The sequence below is a fragment of the Petromyzon marinus genome, unplaced genomic scaffold (genome assembly GCF_048934315.1).
Source record: "Petromyzon marinus isolate PM22_M1 ecotype Great Lakes invasive population unplaced genomic scaffold, UKy_Petmar_22M1.pri1.0 PM_Scaffold_184, whole genome shotgun sequence".
In the NCBI taxonomy this organism is placed as follows: Eukaryota; Metazoa; Chordata; class Hyperoartia; order Petromyzontiformes; family Petromyzontidae; genus Petromyzon; species Petromyzon marinus.
Genome location: NW_027423151.1, coordinates 102,501 through 120,000, shown reverse-complemented (window position 1 = coordinate 120,000; position 17,500 = coordinate 102,501). Strand labels below are relative to the sequence as shown.

At 49.5% G+C, this 17,500-nt stretch overlaps 2 protein-coding genes across 2 annotated transcripts in view; both read left to right on the top strand.

Moving 5' to 3' along the window:
* Positions 1–17,126, top strand: part of LOC116937635 (neutral amino acid transporter 9-like) — a 62,732-nt gene extending 45,606 nt beyond the window's left edge. Inside the window, exons 10-14 of the mRNA XM_076063771.1 lie at positions 5,499–5,605; positions 6,160–6,276; positions 11,136–11,284; positions 12,251–12,340; positions 15,109–17,126. Of these exons, the coding sequence (XP_075919886.1) occupies positions 5,499–5,605; positions 6,160–6,276; positions 11,136–11,284; positions 12,251–12,340; positions 15,109–15,274 (629 nt within the window). The 3' untranslated portion in view covers positions 15,275–17,126. The remainder of the gene's footprint in view (positions 1–5,498; positions 5,606–6,159; positions 6,277–11,135; positions 11,285–12,250; positions 12,341–15,108) is intronic.
* Positions 15,550–17,500, top strand: part of LOC142922837 (uncharacterized) — a 2,811-nt gene continuing 860 nt past the window's right edge. The window contains exons 1-2 of the mRNA XM_076063767.1: positions 15,550–15,556; positions 16,769–17,500. The exon at positions 16,769–17,500 is cut by the window's right edge and continues 106 nt beyond it. Of these exons, the coding sequence (XP_075919882.1) occupies positions 15,550–15,556; positions 16,769–17,500 (739 nt within the window). The remainder of the gene's footprint in view (positions 15,557–16,768) is intronic.

Sequence of the window (17,500 nt, the reverse complement as noted above, 5' to 3'; positions counted from 1 at the left end):
TGAGTGACTGACTGAGTAACTAACTGAGTGACTGACTGACTGAGTGACTGACTGAGTCACTGAGTGACTGACTGACTGAGTGACTGACTGACTGACTGAATGAGTGACTGACTGACTGAGTGACTGAATGAGTGACTGACTGACTGAGTGATTGACTGACTGAGTGACTGCATTAGTGACTGACTGACTGACTGAGTGACTGACTCAGTGACTGACTGAGTGACTGAGTGACTGACTGACTGACTCACTCAGTGACTGACTGACTGAGTGACTGAGTGACTGACTGAGTGACTGACTGACTGAGTGACTGACTGACTGAGTGACTGACTGAGTGACTGACTGATTGACTGAGTGACTGACTGAGTGAGTGACTGACTGACTGACTGACCGAGTGACTCAGTAACTGACTGAGTGACTGAGTGACTCACTGACTGACTCACTGAGTGACTGACTGAGTGACTAAGTGACTGACTGACTGAGTGACTGACTGAGTGACTGAGTGACTGACTGAGTGACTGAGTGACTGACTGACTGAGTGACTGACTGAGTGACTGACTGAGTGACTGACTGAGTGACTGACTGAGTGACTGACTGAGTGAGTGAGCGTGTGAGTGAGTGACTAACTAACTGACTGACTGACTGAGTGACTGACTGAGTGAGCGTGTGAGTGAGTGACTGACTGACTACCTGACTGAGTGACTGACTCACTGAGTGACTGAGTGACTGACTGAGTGACTGACTGACTAACTGAGTGACTGACTGACTGACTAACTGACTCACTGAGTGACTGACTGACTGACTGAGTGACTTATTCCCCCCGCAGAGTTTAACGTCAACTTCTCACTGAGTGAGTGAGCGTGTGAGTGAGTGACTGACTAACTGACTGACTGACTGAGTGACTGACTGACTGAGTGAGCGTGTGAGTGAGTGACTGACTGACTGACTGACTACCTGACTGAGTGACTGACTCACTGAGTGACTGAGTGACTGACTGAGTGACTGACTAACTAACTGACTGACTGAGTGACTGACTGACTGAGTGAGCGTGTGAGTGAGTGACTGAGTGACTGACTGACTACCTGACTGAGTGACTGACTCACTGAGTGACTGAGTGACTGACTGAGTGACTGACTGACTAACTGAGTGACTGACTGAGTGACTGACTGACTAACTGAGTGACTGACTAACTGACTCACTGAGTGACTGACTGACTGACTGAGTGACTGACTGAGTGACTGACTGACTGACTCACTGAGTGACTGACTGACTGACTGAGTGACTGACTGAGTGACTGACTGACTGACTCACTGAGTGACTGAGTGACTGACTGAGTGACTGACTGACTAACTGAGTGACTGACTGACTGACTAACTAACTCACTGACTGACTAACTGACTGACTGAGTGACTGACTGAGTGACTGACTGACTAACTGAGTGACTGACTGACTAACTGACTCACTGAGTGACTGACTGACTGAGTGACTTATTCCCCCCGCAGAGTTTAACGTCAACTTCCCGGTGATGAGTGAGCGTGTGAGTGAGTGACTGACTAACTAACTGACTGACTGACTGAGTGACTGACTGACTGAGTGAGCGTGTGAGTGAGTGACTGACTGACTGACTGAGTGACTGACTGACTACCTGACTGAGTGACTGACTCACTGAGTGACTGAGTGACTGACTGAGTGACTGACTCACTGAGTGACTGACTCACTGAGTGACTGACTGACTCACTGACTGACTGACTCACTGAGTGACTGACTCACTGAGTGACTGACTGACTCACTGACTGAGTGACTGACTGACTGAGTGACTGACTCACTGAGTGACTGACTGACTGACTCACTGACTGAGTGACTGACTGACTCACTGAGTGACTGACTCACTGAGTGACTGAGTGACTGACTCACTGAGTGACTGACTGACTCACTGACTCACTGACTGACTGACTCACTGAGTGACTGACTGACTGACTGAGTGACTTATTCCCCCCGCAGAGTTTAACGTCAACTTCCCGGTGATGAGTGAGCGTGTGAGTGAGTGACTGACTAACTGACTGACTGACTGACTGAGTGACTGACTGACTGAGTGAGCATGTGAGTGAGTGACTGACTGACTGACTGAGTGACTGACTGACTACCTGACTGAGTGACTGACTCACTGAGTGACTGAGTGACTGACTGAGTGACTGACTCACTGAGTGACTGACTCACTGAGTGACTGACTGACTCACTGACTCACTGACTGACTGACTCACTGAGTGACTGACTCACTGAGTGACTGACTGACTCACTGACTGAGTGACTGACTGACTGAGTGACTGACTCACTGAGTGACTGACTGACTGACTCACTGACTGAGTGACTGACTGACTCACTGAGTGACTGACTCACTGAGTGACTGAGTGACTGACTGAGTGACTGACTCACTGAGTGACTGACTGACTCACTGACTCACTGACTGACTGACTCACTGAGTGACTGACTGACTGACTGAGTGACTTATTCCCCCCGCAGAGTTTAACGTCAACTTCCCGGTGATGAGTGAGCGTGTGAGTGAGTGACTGACTAACTAACTGACTGACTGACTGACTGAGTGACTGACTAACTGAGTGAGCGTGTGAGTGAGTGACTGACTGACTGACTGAGTGACTGACTGACTACCTGACTGAGTGACTGACTCACTGAGTGACTGAGTGACTGACTGAGTGACTGACTCACTGAGTGACTGACTCACTGAGTGACTGACTGACTCACTGACTCACTGACTGACTGACTCACTGAGTGACTGACTCACTGAGTGACTGACTGACTCACTGACTGAGTGACTGACTGACTGAGTGACTGACTCACTGAGTGACTGACTGACTGACTCACTGACTGAGTGACTGACTGACTCACTGAGTGACTGAGTGACTGACTGAGTGACTGACTGACTAACTGAGTGACTGACTGACTGACTAACTGACTCACTGAGTGACTGACTGACTGACTGAGTGACTTATTCCCCCCGCAGAGTTTAACGTCAACTTCTCACTGAGTGAGTGAGCGTGTGAGTGAGTGACTGACTAACTGACTGACTGACTGAGTGACTGACTGACTGAGTGAGCGTGTGAGTGAGTGACTGACTGACTGACTGACTACCTGACTGAGTGACTGACTCACTGAGTGACTGAGTGACTGACTGAGTGACTGACTAACTAACTGACTGACTGAGTGACTGACTGACTGAGTGAGCGTGTGAGTGAGTGACTGAGTGACTGACTGACTACCTGACTGAGTGACTGACTCACTGAGTGACTGAGTGACTGACTGAGTGACTGACTGACTAACTGAGTGACTGACTGAGTGACTGACTGACTAACTGAGTGACTGACTGACTAACTGACTCACTGAGTGACTGACTGACTGACTGAGTGACTGACTGAGTGACTGACTGACTGACTCACTGAGTGACTGACTGACTGACTGACTGAGTGACTGACTGACTGACTCACTGAGTGACTGAGTGACTGACTGACTAACTGAGTGACTGACTGACTGACTAACTAACTCACTGACTGACTAACTGACTGACTGAGTGACTGACTGAGTGACTGACTGACTGAGTGACTGACTGACTGACTAACTGACTCACTGAGTGACTGACTGACTGAGTGACTTATTCCCCCCGCAGAGTTTAACGTCAACTTCCCGGTGATGAGTGAGCGTGTGAGTGAGTGACTGACTAACTAACTGACTGACTGACTGAGTGACTGACTGACTGAGTGAGCGTGTGAGTGAGTGACTGACTGACTGACTGAGTGACTGACTGACTACCTGACTGAGTGACTGACTCACTGAGTGACTGAGTGACTGACTGAGTGACTGACTCACTGAGTGACTGACTCACTGAGTGACTGACTGACTCACTGACTCACTGACTGACTGACTCACTGAGTGACTGACTCACTGAGTGACTGACTGACTCACTGACTGAGTGACTGACTGACTGAGTGACTGACTCACTGAGTGACTGACTGACTGACTCACTGACTGAGTGACTGACTGACTCACTGAGTGACTGACTCACTGAGTGACTGAGTGACTGACTGAGTGACTGACTCACTGAGTGACTGACTGACTCACTGACTCACTGACTGACTGACTCACTGAGTGACTGACTGACTGACTGAGTGACTTATTCCCCCCGCAGAGTTTAACGTCAACTTCCCGGTGATGAGTGAGCGTGTGAGTGAGTGACTGACTAACTAACTGACTGACTGACTGAGTGACTGACTGACTGAGTGAGCGTGTGAGTGAGTGACTGACTGACTGACTGAGTGACTGACTGACTACCTGACTGAGTGACTGACTCACTGAGTGACTGAGTGACTGACTGAGTGACTGACTCACTGAGTGACTGACTCACTGAGTGACTGACTGACTCACTGACTCACTGACTGACTGACTCACTGAGTGACTGACTCACTGAGTGACTGACTGACTCACTGACTGAGTGACTGACTGACTGAGTGACTGACTCACTGAGTGACTGACTGACTGACTCACTGACTGAGTGACTGACTGACTCACTGAGTGACTGACTCACTGAGTGACTGAGTGACTGACTGAGTGACTGACTCACTGAGTGACTGACTCACTGAGTGACTGACTGACTCACTGACTGACTCACTGAGTGACTGACTCACTGAGTGACTGACTGACTCACTGACTGAGTGACTGACTGACTGAGTGACTGACTCACTGAGTGACTGACTGACTGACTCACTGAGTGACTGACTGACTCACTGAGTGACTGACTGACTGAGTGACTGACTGACTGAGTGACTGACTGACTGAGTGACTGACTCACTGAGTGACTGACTAACTGACTCACTGAGTGACTGACTGACTGACTAACTGACTCACTGAGTGACTGACTGACTGACTCACTGAGTGACTGACTGACTCACTGAGTGACTGACTGACTCACTGAGTGACTGACTGACTGACTAACTGACTCACTGAGTGACTGACTGACTGACTCACTGAGTGACTGACTGACTCACTGAGTGACTGACTCACTGAGTGACTGACTGACTGACTCACTGAGTGACTGACTGACTAACTGACTGACTAACTGACTCACTGACTGAGTGACTGAGTGACTGACTGACTGACTCACTGACTGACTCACTGACTCACTGAGTGACTGACTCACTAACTGAGTGACTGACTGACTCACTGAGTGACTGACTCACTGAGTGACTGACTGACTGACTGACTCACTGAGTGACTGACTGACTCACTGACTCACTGAGTGACTGAGTGACTAACTGAGTGACTGACTCACTGAGTGACTGACTGACTCACTGAGTGACTAACTGACTCACTGAGTGACTAACTGACTCACTGAGTGACTCACTGAGTGACTGACTGAGTGACTGACTGACTGAGTGACTGACTGAGTGACTCACTGACTAACTGATTGACTGAGTGACTTGTTCCCCCCACAGAGTTTAACGTCAACTTCCCAGTGATGAGTGGCGTCCTCACTCTCGCCTACTTCATCCACAACTGCGTCATCACACTGCTCAAGAACAACCGGCACGCACACCACAACGTGAGTGAGTGACTGAGTGAGTCATTGAGTGACTGAGTGAGTGACTGAGTGAGTGACTGAGTGAGTGACTGAGTGGGTGACTGACTGAGTGGGTGACTGAGTGACTGAGTGACTGAGTGACTGACTGAGTGGCTGAGTGAGTGACTGAGGGAGTGACTGAGTGACTGAGTGAGTGACTGAGTGAGTGACTGAGTGAGTGACTGAGTGACTGACTGAGTGACTAACTGACTGACTGAGTGACTGACTGACTGACTGAGTGACTGACTGACTGAGTGACTGAGTGACTGACTGACTGACGGAGTGACTGACTGAGTGACTGAGTGACTGAGTGACTGAGTGACTGACTGAGTGACTAACTGACTGACTGAGTGACTGACTGACTGAGTGACTGACTGACGGAGTGACTGACTGAGTGACTGAGTGACTGACTGACTGACTGAGTGACTAACTAACTAACTGACTAACTGACTGACTGACTGACTGAGTGACTGACTGACTGACTGAGTGACTGACTGACGGATTGCTGACGCTGAGGTGGATGTGGGCGGCTGCAGGTTCGTGATCTGGCCGTGGGATACTTGCTGGTGGGGAGCACGTACCTCTATGTAGGTAGTGTGGTGTTCATCTGCTTCCCATCACTACCACCACTGTCTAAGAGATGCATCGAACAGGTAAATCACCATCACTACCATCATCACCATCACCTACCTCTATGTAGGTAGTGTGGTGTTCATCTGCTTCCCATCACTACCACCACTCTCTAAGAGATGCATCGAACAGGTAAATCACCATCACTACCATCATCACCACCATCACCTACCTCTATGTAGGTAGTGTGGTGTTCATCTGCTTCCCATCACTACCACCACTGTCTAAGAGATGTATCGAACAGGTAAATCACCATCACTACCATCATCACCATCACCTACCTCTATGTAGGTAGTGTGGTGTTCATCTGCTTCCCATCACTACCACCACTGTCTAAGCGGTGTATCGAACAGGTAAATCACAATCACCACCATCACTACCATCATCACCATCACCTACCTCTATGTAGGTAGTGTGGTGTTCATCTGCTTCCCATCACTACCACCACTGTCTAAGAGGTGTATCGAACAGGTAAATCACCATCATCACCATCACTTCCACCATCACTACCACCATCACTACCATCACCATCACTACCATCACTACCATCATCACCATCACCTACCTCTACGTAGGTAGTGTGGTGTTCATCTGCTTCCCATCACTACCACCACTGTATAAGCGGTGTATCGAACAGGTAAATCACCATCACTACCATCACTAACATCATCACCACCATCACTACCATCACCATCACTACCATCATCACCATCACCTACCTCTATGTAGGTAGTGTGGTGTTCATCTGCTTCCCATCACTACCACCACTGTCTAAGCGGTGTATCGAACAGGTAAATCACAATCACTACCATCACCACCATCACTACCATCATCACTACCATCACTACCATCACCTACCTCTATGTAGGTAGTGTGGTGTTCATCTGCTTCCCATCACTACCACCACTGTCTAAGAGGTGTATCGAACAGGTAAATCACCATCACTACCATCACCACCATCACCTACCTCTATGTAGGTAGTGTGGTGTTCATCTGCTTCCCATCACTACCACCACTGTCTAAGAGATGCATTGAACAGGTAAATCACCATCATCACCATCACCATCACCACCATCACTACCATCACCATCACCTACCTCTATGTAGGTAGTGTGGTGTTCATCTGCTTCCCATCACTACCACCACTGTCTAAGAGGTGTATCGAACAGGTAAATCACCATCATCACCATCACTACCATCACTACTACCATCACCATCACTAACATCACCACCATCACCATCACTACCATCATCACTACCATCATCACCATCACCTACCTCTATGTAGGTAGTGTGGTGTTCATCTGCTTCCCATCACTACCACCACTGTCTAAGAGATGTATCGAACAGGTAAATCACCATCACTACCATCACTACCACCATCATCACCATCACTACCATCACTACCACCATCACCACCATCACTACCATCATCACTACCATCATCACCATCACCTACCTCTATGTAGGTAGTGTGGTGTTCATCTGCTTCCCATCACTACCACCACTCTCTAAGCGGTGTATCGAACAGGTAAATCACCATCACTACCATCACTACCACCATCATCACCATCACTACCATCACTACCACCATCACCACCATCACTACCATCATCACCATCACCTACCTCTACGTAGGTAGTGTGGTGTTCATCTGCTTCCCATCACTACCACCACTCTCTAAGAGATGCATTGAACAGGTAAATCACCATCACCACCATCACCATCACTACCATCATCATTACCATCATCACCATCACTACCATCACTACCATCACTACCATCACTACCATCATCACCATCACCTACCTCTATGTAGGTAGTGTGGTGTTCATCTGCTTCCCATCACTACCACCACTGTCTAAGAGATGCATTGAACAGGTAAATCACCATCATCACCATCACCATCACCACCATCACTACCATCACCATCACCTACCTCTATGTAGGTAGTGTGGTGTTCATCTGCTTCCCATCACTACCACCACTGTCTAAGAGGTGTATCGAACAGGTAAATCACCATCATCACCATCACTACCATCACTACTACCATCACCATCACTAACATCACCACCATCACCATCACTACCATCATCACTACCATCATCACCATCACCTACCTCTATGTAGGTAGTGTGGTGTTCATCTGCTTCCCATCACTACCACCACTGTCTAAGAGATGTATCGAACAGGTAAATCACCATCACTACCATCACTACCACCATCATCACCATCACTACCATCACTACCACCATCACCACCATCACTACCATCATCACTACCATCATCACCATCACCTACCTCTATGTAGGTAGTGTGGTGTTCATCTGCTTCCCATCACTACCACCACTCTCTAAGCGGTGTATCGAACAGGTAAATCACCATCACTACCATCACTACCACCATCATCACCATCACTACCATCACTACCACCATCACCACCATCACTACCATCATCACCATCACCTACCTCTACGTAGGTAGTGTGGTGTTCATCTGCTTCCCATCACTACCACCACTCTCTAAGAGATGCATTGAACAGGTAAATCACCATCACCACCATCACCATCACTACCATCATCATTACCATCATCACCATCACTACCATCACTACCATCACTACCATCACTACCATCATCACCATCACCTACCTCTATGTAGGTAGTGTGGTGTTCATCTGCTTCCCATCACTACCACCACTGTCTAAGAGATGCATTGAACAGGTAAATCACCATCACTACCATCACTACCATCACTACCATCATCACTACCATCATCACCATCACCTACCTTTACGTAGGTAGTGTGGTGTTCATCTGCTTCCCATCACTACCACCACTGTCTAAGAGATGCATTGAACAGGTAAATCACCATCACTACCATCACTACCATCACTACCATCATCACTACCATCACTACTACCATCACTACCATCACTACCATCACTACCATCACCATCACCTACCTCTATGTAGGTAGTGTGGTGTTCATCTGCTTCCCATCACTACCATCACTGTCTAAGAGATGCATTGAACAGGTAAATCACCATCACTACCATCATCACCATCACCTACCTCTATGTAGGTAGTGTGGTGTTCATCTGCTTCCCATCACTACCACCACTGTCTAAGAGATGCATTGAACAGGTAAATCACCATCACTACCATCACCATCACTACCATCACTACCATCACCTACCTCTATGTAGGTAGTGTGGTGTTCATCTGCTTCCCATCACTACCACCACTGTCTAAGAGATGTATCGAACAGGTAAATCACCATCACCACCATCACTATCATCATCACCATCACCTACCTCTATGTAGGTAGTGTGGTGTTCATCTGCTTCCCATCACTACCACCACTGTCTAAGCGGTGTATCGAACAGGTAAATCACCATCACTACCATCATCATCACTACAATCACCACCACCATCACCATCACCACCACCATCACCACCATCACCACCACCACCATCACTACCATCACTACCATCACTACCATCACCATCACTACCATCACTACCATCACTACCATCATCACCATCACTACCATCACTACCATCACCTTCACTAACATCACTACCATCACTACCATCACCATCACTACCATCACTACCATCACCTTCACTAACATCACTACCATCACTACCATCATCACCATCACTATCATCACTACCATCACTACCATCATCATTATCATCATCACCATCACCAATGGAGTCTATGGGTAGACACTTTAACGTTGGAGTCTATGGGTAGACACTTTAACATTGGAGTCTATGGGTAGACACTTTAACGTTGGAGTCTATGGGTAGACACTTTAACATTGGAGTCTATGGGTAGACACTTTAACATTGGAGTCTATGGGTAGACACTTTAACATTGGAGTCTATGGGTAGACACTTTAACATTGGAGTCTATGGGTAGACACTTTAACATTGGAGTCTATGGTTAGACACTTTAACACTGGAGTCTATGGGTAGACACTTTAACATTGGAGGCTATGGGTAGACACTTTAACATTGGAGTCTATGGGTAGACACTTTAACATTGGAGTCTATGGGTAGACACTTTAACATTGGAGTCTATGGGTAGACACTTTAACGTTGGAGTCTATGGGTAGACACTTTAACGTTGGAGTCTATGGGTAGACACTTTAACATTGGAGTCTATGGGTAGACACTTTAACATTGGAGTCTATGGGTAGACACTTTAACATTGGAGTCTATGGGTAGACACTTTAACACTGGAGTCTATGGCTAGACACTTTAACGTTGGAGTCTATGGGTAGACACTTTAACATTGGAGTCTATGGGTAGACACTTTAACACTGAAGTCTATGGGTTGAGACTTTAACATTGGAGTCTATGGGTAGACACTTTAACATTGGAGTCTATGGGTAGACACTTTAACATTGGAGTCTATGGGTAGACACTTTAACATTGGAGTCTATGGGTAGACACTTTAACATTGGAGTCTATGGGTAGATGCTTTAACATTGGAGTCTATGGGTAGACACTTTAACATTGGAGTATATGGGTAGACACTTTAACATTGGAGTCTATGGGTAGACACTTTAAAATTGGAGTCTATGGGTAGACACTTTAACATTGGAGTCTATGGGTAGACACTTTAACACTGGAGTCTATGGGTAGACACTTTAACATTGGAGTCTATGGGTAGACACTTTAACGTTGGAGTCTATGGGTAGACACTTTAACGTTGGAGTCTATGGGTAGACACTTTATCGTTGGAGTCTATGGGTAGACACTTTAACATTGGAGTCTGTGGGTAGACACTTTAACATTGGAGTCTATGGGTAGACACTTTAACATTGGAGTCTATGGGAGTTTTCAGTGGTTGTGTTTTTCCCCGTCAGAACTTTCTGGACAATCTTCCCAGCGATGATTTCATGGCTGTGGCGGCGAGGATTTTTTTGCTCTTCCAGCTCACGACGGTCTATCCACTGTTGGCTTACATGGTGCGGGTTCAGCTACTCACTCACTTCTTCGGTGACCCTTACCCCAGGTGATGACAGCTCACTCAGCCACTCACTCACTCAGTCACCCAGCTACTCACTCACTCACTCAGCCACTCACTCACTCACCCACTCACTCACTCAGCCACTCACTCACTCACTCAGCCACTCACTCACTCACACACTCACTCACTCAGCCACTCACTCACTCAGCCACTCACTCACTCACCCAGGCACTCACTCAGCCACTCACTCAGCCACTCACTCAGCCACTCACTCACTCACTCAGCCACTCACTCACTCACACACTCACTCATCCACCCACTCACTCACTCAGCCACTCGCTCACTCACTCACACACTCACTCATCCACCCACTCACTCACTCAGCCACTCACTCACCCAGCCACTCACTCACCCAGCCACTCACTCACTCACTCAGCCACTCACTCACTAAGCCACTCACTGACTCACTAAGCCACTCATTCACTGACACATTCACTCACACACTCACTTACACACTCACTCACTCCACTCACTCGTCTGCTCACTGTGTGTGTGTCTCTGTGTGTGTCTATTTGTCTGTGTCTGTGTGTCTGTGTGTGTCTGTGTGTGTCTGTGACTTTGTGTCTGTGTGTGTGTGTCTGTGTGTGTGTACTGTGTGTGTCTATGTGTGTGACTCTGTGTGTGTGTCTCTGTGTGTCTGTGTGTGTCTCTGTGTGTGAGTGTGTGTGTCTGTGTGTGTGTCTCTGTGTGTGTCTGTGTGTGTGTCTCTGTGTGTGTGTGTCTCTGTGTGTGTGTGTCTCTGTGTGTGTCTGTGTGTCTCTGTGTGTGTCTGTGTGTGTCTGTGTGTGTGTGTCTGTGTGTGTCTCTGTGTGTGTGTCTGTGTGTGTCTCTGTGTGTGTATGTGTGTGTGTGTGTGTCTCTGTGTGTGTATGTGTGTGTGTGTCTGTGTGTGACTGTGTGTGTGTGTGTCTGTGTGTCTCTGTGTGTGTCTGTGTGTCTCTGTGTGTGCAGTCTGCTGCACGTGCTGGGGCTGAACGTGCTGCTGGTGCTGCTGGGGGTGCTCGTGGCGAGATTCTACCCCAACATCGGCTCCATCATTCGGTACACACACACAGACACTCATACACACAGACACAGACACACACACACAGTCACACACAGACACACACACACACAGACACACACAGTCACACACACACAGACACACACAGACACACACATACAGACACACACAGTCACACACACACAGACACACACAGTCACACACACACACAGTCACACACACACAGACACACACAGTCACACTCACACACACACAGTCACACACACTCACGTACACACACAGACACACACAGACACACACAGTCACACACACACAGTCACACACACACACAGTCACACACACAGACACACACAGACACACACACACACACAGACACACAGACACAGTCACACACAGTCACACAGACACACACAGTCACACACAGACACACACAGACACACACAGTCACACACACACAGACACACACAGTCACACACAGACACACACAGTCACACACAGACACACACAGACACACACAGTCACACACACACAGACACACACAGTCACACACAGACACACACAGACACACACACACAGACACACACAGTCACACACACACAGACACACACAGACACACACACACACACACAGACACACACACACACATACACACACAGTCACACTCACACAGACACACACAGACACACACACACACACACAGACACACACACACAGACACACACAGTCACACACACAGTCACACACACACAGACACACACACAGACACACACAGACACACACACACACTCACGTACACACACAGACACACACACAGACACACACAGTCACACACACAGTCACACACACACAGACACACACACACAGACACACACAGTCACACACACAGTCACACACAGTCACACACACAGTCACACACACACAGACACACACAGTCACACACACAGTCACACACACACAGACACACACAGTCACACACACAGTCACACACACAGACACACACAGTCACACACACAGTCACACACACACAGACACACACAGTCACACACACAGTCACACACACACAGACACACACAGTCACACACACAGTCACACACACACAGACACACACAGTCACACACACAGTCACACACACATACACACACAGTCACACACACAGACACACACAGTCACACACACAGTCACACACACACAGACACACACAGTCACACACACAGTCACACACACACACAGACACACACAGTCACACACACAGTCACACACACATACACACACAGTCACACACACAGACACACACACACCTACACACATACATACACACACCTACACACACTCACATACACACACAGACACACACCTACACACACTCACATACACACACAGTCACACTCACACCTACACACACTCACATACCAACACAGTCACACTCACACCTACACACATACATACACACACCTACACACACTCACATACCAACACAGTCACACTCACACCTACACACATACATACACACACCTACACACACTCACATACCAACACAGTCACACTCACACCTACACCAACAGACAGACACACACAACCGCCATTCGCTACCAAGTGGCAGTGACGTCACCACGACGCTTGTGCCAGGCTATGTGCACCCTGAGGCTATCACGTGAAGTGTCGAACGCCCGCTGGCAGGAGGTCACGGGGCAGACCCAGCAGGTGCCACGGGTCGACTGACTGAGATGACTGGCTGATGCACCACCTGTGCCCCCTACTGTGCCAACCTGCTGTGCTTTAGCCACCCGGCGCTCCGCTCGTTGTTGTGAGCGTCGCTCCTCCGCCCTCCGTTGTTGTTGGAGGGCGACTGCCTCCAACTGCCCAGTAGCCTCCTTCACGAGCCTCCTCCACAGAGGCCGATCTTGACACCGCTGGTACCAGTCATCGGCAAGTCCACTCAGCTCCACGTCCTCCTGTACCACATCACTCCGTCTCTGTGTGTGCCTCTGTGTGAGTAGAACTCAGTGAGTACCCATTGAGTACTCACTGGGTACTCACTGGGTACTCACTGGGTACCCAGTGAGTACCCAGTGAGTACTCACTAGGTACTCACTGGGTACCCAGTGAGTACCTAGTGAGTTAGTCTCTGTCTCATCCACCTCATCTCACTGGGTACTCACTGGGTACCCAGTGAGTACCCAGTGAGTACCCAGTGAGTTAGTCTCTGTCTCATCCACCTCATCTCACTGGGTACCCAGTGAGGTACTCACTGGGTACCCAGTGGGTACTCACTGGGTACTCAGTGAGTACTAACTGGGTACTAACTGGGTACTCTCTGGGTACTCACTGGGTACCCAGTGAGTACCCAGTGACCAACGTGACCCACTACCCTGCAGGTACTCAGGCGCTCTGTGCGGGCTGGTCTTCGTCTTCGTCTTCCCGTGCCTCATCCACCTCATCTCACTGGGTACTCACTGGGTACCCAGTGAGTACCCAGTGAGTACTCACTGGGCCCAGTGAGTACCCAGTGACCAACGTGACCCACTACACTGCAGGTACTCAGGCGCTCTGTGCGGGCTGGTCTTCGTCTTCGTCTTCCCGTGCCTCATCCACCTCATCTCTCTGGGTACTCACTGGGTACTCACTAGGTACTCACTGGGTACCCAGTGAGTACCCAGTGACCAACGTGACCCTCTACCCTGCAGGTACTCAGGCGCTCTGTGCGGGCTGGTCTTCGTCTTCCCGTGCCTCATCCACCTCATCTCACTGGGTACTCACTGGGTACCCAGTGAGTACCCAGTGACCAACGTGACCCTCTACCCTGCAGGTACTCAGGCGCTCTGTGCGGGCTGGTCTTCGTCTTCGTCTTCCCGTGCCTCATCCACCTCATCTCTCGCCGCCGTCTGGGCTCCCTCTCCGTGCCCTCGGCCGTCTTCCACCTCCTCGTCATGGCGCTGGGCGTGGCCAACCTCGTCGCTCAGTTCCTCGTCTGAGCGGTGGGCCGCGATGACGTCGCTTCCTGTGCGGCGGTGACGTCACTTCCTGTGTGACGTGGCGGTGACGTCACTTCCTGTGCGGTGGTGTCGCTTCCTGTGCGGTGGCAGTGACGTCACTTCCTGTGCGGTGGCGGTGACGTCGCTTCCTGTGCGGTGGCGGTGTCACTTCCTGCAAGATCACATGATGGTGATGTCACTTCCTGTATGATGGTGATGTCACTTCCTGGGATATCACACAACATCGGTGATGTCACTTCCTGCAATACCACACAATGGAAGGTATGTCACTTCCTGTGACACAACACAACGGCGGTGATGTCACTTCCTGTAATGCCACACAATGGAAGTGATGTCACTTCCTGCGACACAACACAACGGCGATGATGTCACTTCCTGCAATACCACACATCTATGGCGATGTCACTTCCTGCGACACCACACAACGGCGGCGATGTCACTTCCTGCGACACAACACAACGGCGGTGATGTCACTTCCTGCGACACCACACAACGGTGGTGATGTCACTTCCTGCGACACAACACAACGGTGGTGATGTCACTTCCTGCGACACAACACAACGGCGGTGATGTCACTTCCTGTAATACCACACAATGGAAGTGATGTCACTTCCTGCGACACAACACAACTGCGGCGATGTCACTTCCTGTGACACAACACAACGGCGGCGATGTCACTTCCTGCGACACAACACAACGGCGGTGATGTCACTTCCTGCGACACAACACAATGGCGGCGATGTCACTTCCTGCGACACAACACAACGGCGGTGATGTCACTTCCTGCGACACAACACAACGGCGGTGATGTCACTTCCTGCGACACAACACAACGGCGGCGATGTCACTTCCTGCTACACAACACAACGGTGGTGATGTCACTTCCTGTAATACCACACAATGGAAGTGATGTCACTTCCTGCGACACAACACAACGGCGGTGATGTCACTTCCTGCGACACAACACAACGGCGGTGATGTCACTTCCTGCAATACCACACATCGATGGTGATGTCACTTCCTGTGACACAACACAACGGCCGTGATGTCACTTCCTGCGACACAACACAATGAGCATGACGCCACCGCCTGCCGACCCCCAAACAATGGCGGTGACGTCACCTGCGATGTCACTTCCTGCGACGCCACACAACGGCGGTGATGTCACTTCCTGTCGCGCAATAATGGATTTTTTTCTCCTGAGGGGCTCGCCACGTGCGGTGGTCCGACATGTCTCGTCACAGACACAAAGGCAAAGATCCCCCGTGTAGCCTGTAACAGACTGTAGGGGCAAGTGCTGTTAGTAGCGAGTAGCAGCAGCAGCCTGTGAAAGCTACCGGCACTGTGGCTACACACAGACAGAGAGAGGGCGGGTGGCCACCAGCAACACGCCCGGCCGCCTTTGTCTCTCCCCCAGTGCTGGCGATGTTCACTACACACCACAGCTACACCAGACACTCAGGTGAGGCTGAGTCGACCTAGGGGAGGCCCAGGACCGGTTCAGAGAATCGTCGCTGGCGGTGGTGGTGGTGGTGGTCGTGAGCGGGAATCGAACCCGGGTCGCCGGGTTCGTAGCGCTAACCGCTACTACACTACCACACACTCAGACACACACACATACACACACACAGACACACAGACACACACACAGACACACACACACAGACACACATACACAGACACACACAGACACACACATACACACACAGACACACACAGACACACACATTACACACAGACTCACACACACACAGACACACACACAGACACACACACACTCAGACTCACACACAGACACACACACAGACACACACACAGACAAACACAGACACACACACACATACACACAGGCACTCAGACTCACACACAGACACACACACAGACACTCACACAGACACACACACACACAGACACACACACACAGACACTCACACATACACACACACTACACACACACACTACACACACACATTACACACAGACTCACACACAGACACACTACACAGACACACACACTACACATACACACACACACTACATACACACTACACACACACACCACACACACACAGACACACACACTACACACACACAGACACACACACTACACACAGACACACACACTACACACACACATACACACACTCCACACACACACACTACACACACAGACACACACATACATACACACATACACATCATACA